A 9,650-nucleotide genomic window follows, 5' to 3' on the forward strand; every position below is an offset into this window, starting at 1 on the left:
ATCATCAAATACACTTGCATTCTGATATTATATACTATTCTTTGGAATTATGTACTTGCAGTTTCTCCTTTCATATCTTTAATATGAACTTCATTTCGACAGTGCAGTTTAAGAAACCGGTATGCCACATTTTTTTAAAAATCAAATTTTTTTGGCTTTCCTGTGGTGGCAGACTTTCCTTCGTCACGTATCTTTTCGATGCAAGGATTGGACTGTTATTACTCCTGTGCAGTCCAATCCTGACACCGAAAAGATACGTGGCGGAGAAAGGTCTGTGTCCAGGGAAAAGCAAAAAAAAGTCAATTTTAGAAAAATGTGGCCCACGAGTTTCTTGAACTGAACCTTCAATTTGTTTTAGATCTGAATTCTTCAACTCATTTGCTCTCAATTTTTACACTTTTTCTGCTCTTCAGAAGCTCATTCATGCAAGTCAGCACTTATGTGATCTAAGTATTGCAAGTGCTGTAAAACTCTTACTAAAACTTTTTTAAAATTCAAGCAAGCACAATACTCTCTGATCTATGTAAACCATCACGTACCTCAGGACGATGCTGGAGTGGGCCTGCCTATCAGCAGGTTTTGCATCTACGGATTTGTTCAAACAGCAGAAGAACAAAGTCACTTTGTTGTACAAAATGTAACGAATGTGAGGCATCGTGGGGAAATCAAGTGCTCGTCAAAATACTGAAATTGAAGAAACAGGCATTTGTTCGCCAGTCTAGCAATTAAGTTCGAATTTTTGTTGTTTGGCTCTACACCTTTTATGTCCATATAAAAACACATTTCCATGTGAGTTTTATTGAAAAACGTTTACTAAAAGCGCAAAATGTGTTATTTTTCAATTTTCATGGACTCTCTAAGTTATTGAAGTTACCAAACTCTGTCAGCCATTTTCTCACGAATTTTACCACGGAAACCAGGCAACTTCAACCTCCTTCAATCACAAATATATCTCGACTTCTTTTCAAGCCAGATGGCTATTTTTGTCATCTATAGCAAGACAAGTAAACAGGTTTTAAATTTTAAGATGATACCAACAACTCCACATGCCCAAAAATTGAGGATGGCCTGATTCCACAGCATCGTGACACAAATGATTTTGACTGGTTTGGCCAAATAGTGAGGGTTTCCTCTTTATTTGTATCTCATTTTTGTCTCCTTTTATATTGTGAATATAAACATTCTCAGGAAGCTGAAGGACAAGTCCTCTGCCAATAATGTGGACTAGTTTTAGTACAGTGGCTTACATGACCTATTTCCTTGTGTGGTTTGTTTGTTGTAAACTTTATCTACAGTTTCTTTAGGTTGTATGTGTATTTTACTTATTCATTTTGCATTTTTAAATAAAGTATTGTAACTATTATTCTGTTTTTTCATACCAGAATGTTGTTTTGTCACTCTAAATCGTGGAGGTAAGAGGCAACTCAACAACAGCAATCTCTCCTGATCCAACCTTTGTCACGGTTATCTTGATGTTTTCTTCACCCAGTTTATTCAAGTTAATCCTGCTAAACAAATTTACAAAATGAATTTGTTGCACTTTTGAGTGTACTTTAGCACATTCATTTTTATCGCTGTCTCTACTCTCTTCTCTGTGTTATAGACAGTGAACATGTATACATGGTATATGTATACTGTTTTTTCAGTAGAATTTGCAAGCAGTGTAGCCATTCTGATCTGAATGTCCCAGTCTCTGTTGTCAGGAAATGTTGACTGTAGGTTACATGTATTGCTTTGACTGTGTCCTGGCCTTGGGTCTTTTGAGTACCTTTCTGATAGCTTTTTTTTTTTACATGACAGGTTTGTCAGGGGGAGCTTTCATTGATTTGTTTGACATCGTTAGAGTTAGAAGATGGGGATTAGTCGGCTCATAACATGCAATGGGGGGGGGGGGGGGGGGGGTTCAATGTTAAGTAGTAATGTTGTAAAATGTGTCTATTTGAAAGATATCATTCACTGTCATTTCAAAGTAAATTATGGGAATGATGAATAGATCTATATATAACTGCAATGATGGCGGTATGTTTTTTTTTTCTTTCCATTTATTTTACTTTCCATGATAATGTCCATAATTTGAAGGCAGCATTACTTTTCTGTGAATCGAATGAACAGATTTATATTTTTCCGGATCATTTATGTTTTATACATTGTTTGGTAATGTGACATATTTTGTCAGTCTCCTCTGTGCATTCGCTGTTTTCAAGCCTCCTTGTTAATGAAAATGTGCATGTGAATATGCTGATATTGCTGACTTTGAAATGATAAAGTAGGTTCTTCTTGTTTCCTGTTCACCGATTATTTAAAAACTAGTTCTTGCATGAGCTCATTCCATGAGGTCTTTTTTCCTCCTGAATTAATATGCTGTTGATCTCTTTCATTCAAAGGAAATAAAATATCAGAGTTTAAGAAAACGATTTCAAGTACTTAATTCTGAAAAAGTGTACTTTTTCTGACTAAATTCTTGAAAATGTCAGATGATGTGTGAAATGGGAAATTTAGGTATCTCTTTATTTCATGGTATGCAGGCTTCTCCTCATTTGACAACAAGATATGACAATTTAATAAAATAAAACATTTATAAGTTTTGGTTCGAGTTTTTTTTTCTTCTATTTTAAATTCACTGTTTGTTAGTGTGCAGAATGAATTTGAAGTCATTTGTCATCATTTAAGTTCAGTGTCCCTCAAGACATTTTCTAGGCAGAGCTCTTGGTAGGGGTTCTCGTGGCCTAGAGATTAAGGTGTTCGCCTCTCATTTTAAAGGTCCCAGGTTCGAAACCGAGTAACGACCGAACAAATTTTCTTCTCTAAAATTGTCTTCTTTCACCTTCTTTCCTGCTCTCTAGCATTGTTTTGCCGTCTGCTTTTGTCTCCACTTTCTCCCCCCACCCCTTTGCCCCCTCCTCTGGGCTTCCGACTCTTTCTGCAGCCTTTCTACTGCTCCTCCTTGGCTCCTTCTTACTGCTGTCTTTCAGCCTCACCCCTGATCTTCTGGTAGGAAAGATCTACACCTAGCCTTCTAAATCTCGGAGGTCCCGTGTGCAAGTTGCGCACGTTAAAGATCCCTTGGTGGTCTAAAATCGATAAGAGTAGGCTTTGACCGCCACCCGGGCAAAATTTAAAATGTCCTACCAACTAAAAATGTTTAATGTGCCCCGCGCGCTCATATGACCTTATGCAGTTGCGAGCGCCGTAAAACACTTACCTAAAAAAAAAAGAGCTCTTGGTATCTATCAATACACCCTGCTGAGAATGAGAGGATAAAAATACAGTGGAACCTGCTGTAACAGTCACCTGTATAAGGAAATCACCTGTACAAACGACCACTTCCCATTTACCTCCTTGCGTTTTTTTAAAACATTTTTATTGACACATGTAAGACTTCCACCTGTCTAAGACAGCCACTTTTCTCCTCTACAATGGGTAGTCATCTTAGACAGTTTCAACTTTATTTGGCTCCTGAAAAGTCGTTGTCAGTATATGAGTTTAGCTTTTCTGCAACATTTTGTTAATCAGAATCAAGTTAAAAAGCCTAGAGGGGGGCTCTCGTGGTCTAGAGGTACTGTGTTCGCTTCTCATTTAATAGGTTCGGTTCGAAACCTTACAGCGACGGGAAAATTTTCCTCTCTAAAATTGTCTCCTTTCGCCTCCTTTCGTGCTCTCTAACCCTAACCATGCTCTGTCGTCTGCTTCCGCCTTCATTTTCTGCCCTCCCCCCTCTGCGCTCCTGACTCTCTCTGCAGCCTGTCTACTGCTACTCCTTGGCTCCTTACTGCTGTCTCTCAGCCACACCCCTGATCTTAGGGTAGGTCAAATCAAACATCCAGTCTTCTTGGATAAGGGCAAAATGTCTCGAAGGTCTCGTGTGCAAGTTAAAAACGATAAATGTCCCTTGGTGGTCCAAAATCGATAAGAGTAGGTATTTGCCGCCACCCGGTCAAAATCCAAAATCAGTTCCTACCCAACTAAAAATGTATTGTGTGTCCCGCGCGCTCATATGACTTTACGCAGTTGTGAGCGGCGTAAAACACTTACCAAAACAAAGCCTGGAGCTCAGAGCAGAGTTATAGTGCTGTAATCAACGGAGCCACCTACTGTCACCATTGTCGTGGTTTTATACACGCATTGTGGATGATAGATTGACGCTCTTTAGAAATGGGTGATGTTGTAACAATGTATGGGAAAGAGTGCTATATAAAGGCCATCTACTATAAAAGTCTATTGTTATTATTCTGACAAGAATTACAAATACCCTTTTTGCCTCTGTTCACCCATTTGCAAATGGTAGCTTGGCTATAGGTAGAGACAGAATACGATAGCGGTAGGGCTTGACAGATGTCAATTCTGCATGTGCACGGGGGGGGGGGGGGGGGGGGCTGAAATGGTGTTTTATAATGAGTAAGTTGGCAAAGAGTCAATTGTGAAAGTCATGTTAGCCCGTATGGGGGTGCATGACTATAGATAAGCATTTTGGCGTTTTAAACGTTTAAGGTTTTTTGGATGTGTGGTTAGTGGGCCCTCTGGAGTGATTTGCTCCTTTTTTCTATCACGTTCAAGCATCCACCATCCTTGTATCTCTCTTTAAAAAAATATTTTACCCTCAAGTAACACCTAATCTTCGGCACTTATATGACCTACTTGTGTGGCAAGAGCTGTAAAACTCGTACCAAAAGTTTTTAAGTCATTGCTCTGATAAAAGAAGCATCTTTTATTAGTTACGCTCTTTTCTGTTGCATGCGGAAGACACCAGTTCGATTTCCTTGAGGCAAACGAGAAGTTGTTATTTTTTTTGCCACTCTGTCCGTCTGTCCGTCTGCTGGGATGCCGTATCCTGTTCAACATAAGTTGGCCTTGAAAGCCAGATTGGAAGTAACGCACCTCTTTAGGGATCTAAATTGTGTCGATGGGGGCGTCAATCATTAACAATGATTATTACAAGCTATGTCAAAATATGTGCTGGAAAAAAAAAGTGAAACATGAACACGTTAACTCCTTTACCTAACAGATGAGGTACCTGTGGTTATAGTGGGAAGGCTTTTATTTAAAGGAAACATACAAATACATACAGAGTTCATGTACATGTATTATAATCTATGTGGAAAAAACGGATGGGGGCGGGTTGGGGGGGGGGCTGTGGGACACATGCACTTAAGTTAACACTAGAGTTTGCAGACACAATGGGAAGTACCAACGATACACATGTAACAGGTGTGGGGGAAAAAGGTAATAAGTGCGAGTATTAACATATTCCCTCTCATTACGATCTTACGTTCAAACATGAAGAAGTCTCCAAGACAATGGTCAAATCCCTGTCATTTATATAATGTGAAAATGATGGAACAATTCTTGAAAATCACATAAATCGAGAACTGACACTGTAAAAGAAGCGTACTCGGAAAGTTTGGCTGAGAAAAAAGAGTATTATTATTATTATGGTTTTCTTGATATTGGTTTCCATAGAATCCAACATTACGATATTAATAATAGACATTATTCTTCCAAGTTGTTCAGAGAAGAAACTTTCTACAACCATGACTTCCTTTTGTCTTTAGCCTGTGTAAATAGATGGGGAACGGTGACTAACTGGGACCGCGGCATTGCTTTAATTTGTGTCTGTCAAAACAAAGGGCTCCATTTTTTAAAAAGTAAAAGTTTCTTGGACCAGAACTCTTTAGGGCGGGAAAATTCATCGTACCAGAAAATATATTTCCTTGAACAAGGCTTGCACACTTTTTTTTAACAACTGCAATCCAATTGTGAAAGCAAAAGGGCATTTACGACCACAGAGTGTATTATGTAATAAACATGCATTGACATAAATATGTGTACGTTCAAGTGGACATTGCTACAATGTGTCAGGGTGGAATACAACTGAGGGTGGGAGGCTGGAGGGCGGTACTGGTAGGTCCTACTTCTTTTCTTTCCCTCTGCTTTTTCTGTCTTGTCTGTCCTTCTCTTTCTCTGCACTAAATTACCAGTGTGTCAATGCGCTTCTCTTTACAAAAAAAGCAAACAACAAAGGGACAATATCAAAACCACCATGGCCGAAAGACACTTTCTTAAAATATTTGAATTCTGTGGTTTTCTCTATCGCTCACAACGATGTTCCCATTTGCCAGAATCGCAACTCCTTCCAAACCTTTAAAATGGCCATTTTCACTCCCCCAGCTTCCGAACATGGTATAAAAACGACCGTCACCTCGAAAAATCTGTATTCGGTTGTTGCCGCTATCTGCAACAACGACGAAACCCTGATGGTCAATAGCAAGGCCGCGTGGGAATTTCATCTGACCGCGGAGGGTTCCGCATATGCCAAAGCTGAAGAGAAAGTCGCCGTAGATGCTGAAGACCTGGATGCGGTGATTGCTGGAGTCACTGACGTACACCTTGTTGTCCGGGCTCACTGCGATGTAGTGGGGATTTTCAAACTGCCCCGATCGGTTCCCGTAGTGGCCAAATGTTCTGACAAAGGCTCCATTAGACTGAAACACTTGGATACGATGGTTCTCCTTGTCGCAAACATAGATGAATCCCATGTTGTCGCAGGCGACACCCCACGGGTAGTTCAGCTGACCTTCACTAGATCCCTCACTACCAAAAGAACACTGAAACCTCCCGTTCCGATCGAGCACCTGCACCCGATGGTTGTATCTGTCCGCTATGATGATCTGGCCCAAACCGTTGATAGCTATCCCTGCAAGACAGTCAAATTCGCCATTGCCCTGGCCGTATGTGCCAAAAGACTTGAGGTATTTGCCCGAGTTGTCAAAGACTTGGACTCTGTGGTTGCTGCTGTCGGACACAAAAATGTGGTCGTCCATCGGCGAAACGGCCACGCCTCTCGGCCACGTGAAGCTTTTTGGCTCACTGCCTCTGTCCCCAAACCGCACGACAGCGGTGCCTTTCTGGTTGTACCTGTTTCGGGGGCTGTTCACGTAAATGCTTGGGCTGTTACTGTTTTGGAACAAGCCCAAGTTTCCAGAGTCATCGATGTCATCTCCTCTGTCATTCAAATCAATGTCGAAGCGAACAGAGGGCGGGAGGAACTGGCCTGATCTCGCTCCGGGGTACGTAGAAGACAAGGGGTCTGTGAAAGAAGAGTCTTCTTCAGCGTCGTCCCGGATTGTCCGACCCTGGGTTTCCTCTCTTGGAGGACTTTCTTCATCGGAGTACTCGCTCGTGGCTGGTAAAGCGCCCAAACTGCGGTGTCGTGCCCGATTCCGCATCACCTGTGACAGAGTGGGTCTGTCGTTCCCCATCAGAGCAGCTATCCGGGTGTCCGAATTTCTCTCTTGGCGACTTCGCCGGTTTGGACGCATAGACCTCGAGAGGGCGTCCCACCTTGATGTGTTGTCTTCTTCTCGTGGAGGGGTTTCGTCAGCAAAATAAACCTATAGCAAATAACAGAAGATGGGAGAAAGTATCAAGAAACCTGTGTTGCTCTTTCACAAAATCTTGCAACTGACAGAAATCACATCAAGGCACATTCTCTCTCTATCTCTCTCCCCCCCCCCTCTCTCTCTCTCTCTCTCTCTCTCTCTCTCTCTCTCTCTCTCTCTCTCTCTCTCTCTCTCTCTCTCTCTCTCTCTATCCCTCCCTCTCCCCCATCTCTTTTTCTCCTCCTCCTCCTCCTCCTCCTCCTTCTTATGTTACCAAATACATGACAAAATTATACAATAACTATACATTGGACGAAAAGTGTACAGCAGCAAGAGGAACACAGAACAAGCTGAGGAAAAGGGAGAGAGGACTCCGTCTGGGGTGATGCATGAAGTAAACTAAAAAAGAGAACAAGCGGAAAGAACGTAAGGCAGGCACAGTAACGTTTTGACCCAACCTACCGACGGCTGGCGTAATCTTCTGACTTCTCTGGGCGAGTTTGAGTTAGCTCTGGCGCTGATGGCCGGCACCTCAAGTACCACGGCGGGTCGGTGCTCCGCTTGAGGTGGCACAGAGGCCCGTGTCCGTCGACTTGGCGGTACATCCAGCATAGATGGAAGAGGCTCCCGCACATTACTCGTAGCTTCTCTTTGACCTGACGTGCGCGATGTTATGATGAGATCACCAAAGTTCCCGATGGTAGACGACAAAAATGGACTCTCGAGCGATGCTTGGATTTGTTTGAGGTTTGGAGGTCTGATGGTTCCATCTTCGTAACAGTTGACAGTTTCCACATGCTCTTGGCTTTGCCTTTTCATTTCCATGAGATCTCCATCAGGAATTGGACGATTCATGCTGAGCATGGACTCCGCCGAGTCGCAGAAACTGGCTAAGCTGGCTATCTCGACTTCTGCGTTCTCTTGGTACGTTCTAATGGTGCGAAGTTCTCCCATGAGAAAAGAATCCACGTCTTCTCTGAGGGTTCTTTCCCTTGCCTTCAGCTCGCGGATGTGTTTCTCCATGGCTTCGGTGATCTCTACCTTCACGCATTCGCAGTTGTTCTGTAGTCGCGTGCCCTTCCTGCCCATAGTGAGAATCTGCTCTGTGATCTGTGGAAGGCCTCGTCTCACCTGGCTGATCAGGCAAGACAGATCCACTTTCACCTGCAAAAAAATTATAGAAGTTCTTGTTCGTTACGCAATACAATACAAAACTACACGTAGGCCTAATGTGTTACGTTTGACACCCTTCTCATCAACATGGACTGTCGTGTGAATGGCAGTAGTTCGATCACAAACGAGTGTTCTTGAACTTGCTTTTAATAATTTACTACCCACGCCTAGCTCGGGCATTTCGCCGACATTCAATTTGTTTTAAAATGTATCATCATCATCATCATCATCATCATCATCATCATCATCATCATCATCATCATCATCATCATCATCTCCTCCTCCTCATCATCATCATCCTCATCATCATCTTCATCATCATTGTTATTATCAAGTATTCAATGTAGGTGTTAGTACGCCCCCATAGACACAATTTAGTTAACTTTGGAGGCGGGCTTCGACATGGGCTGAATAGGATACAACGTCCTAGCGAAAATATTGTGATACTCTGTACGAAACACCTAACCGCTACATCACTGACGCCGGTCAAAATGATGTGCCCTATCTCTTTTATAGTCCTTAAATGTTTCATCAAAGAGGAACTAACCCAACGCTATACTGACCCATTTGGCAGTGCTGGGTCAACACCATAATTTCAGTGGCGTGTTGACCGATTGCCAAGGCCGAAGTTCGCTATGACAGAGTGAAGAGCAGTGCTTCGTACGCGGCTCCCCGGAACTGTATTTAAAAAATTGCTATCTCACCAATGGAAATACATGTAGGCCTACATGTAACTGTGGGTTCACTGTGCGCCCGTCGCGAAAAGATGATACATGCCCATAAAACAAATGCAAGGTGGATATTACAAATAGATCTAAATGTACATGCTCTTTTTTTTCAGGTGCCTGGGCCTGTACAAATGAAAGGCAGACTAGATTCTGACTCTATTTTTGACTCAATGTAGAACTGGCAATCGGCAAATTTTAAACTTGGGCAAAGTAGCACTCTCTGGTGAATCGCATACTGTAAACGATCTTTTGTACATTGTATTTTCTGTGCAATGTGTTGCATCAAAGATTAGCGAGCTGAAACGCAGACGGTGACATTAATTACTTAGAGGCACAGCTTGTCTTCGTTGTTCAACATTGACCTTTCTCATAC

General features: G+C 42.2%; 1 protein-coding gene across 1 annotated transcript; it reads right to left on the minus strand.

Annotated features, from left to right (window-relative positions):
• Positions 1 to 4,987: 4,987 nt before the first annotated feature.
• On the minus strand, positions 4,988 to 8,540 carry LOC101860966 (RING finger protein nhl-1; the record flags this gene model as incomplete). Its single annotated transcript, XM_005094339.3, is given in 2 exon segments — positions 4,988 to 7,388; positions 7,839 to 8,540. Coding segments are annotated over 2 exon segments (2,034 nt in total), but the record flags the coding sequence as incomplete, so codon positions are not given.
• Positions 8,541 to 9,650: the final 1,110 nt, after the last annotated feature.

The sequence above is a fragment of the Aplysia californica genome, unplaced genomic scaffold, assembly GCF_000002075.1.
Source record: "Aplysia californica isolate F4 #8 unplaced genomic scaffold, AplCal3.0 scaffold00079, whole genome shotgun sequence".
NCBI lineage: Eukaryota > Metazoa > Mollusca > Gastropoda > Aplysiida > Aplysiidae > Aplysia > Aplysia californica.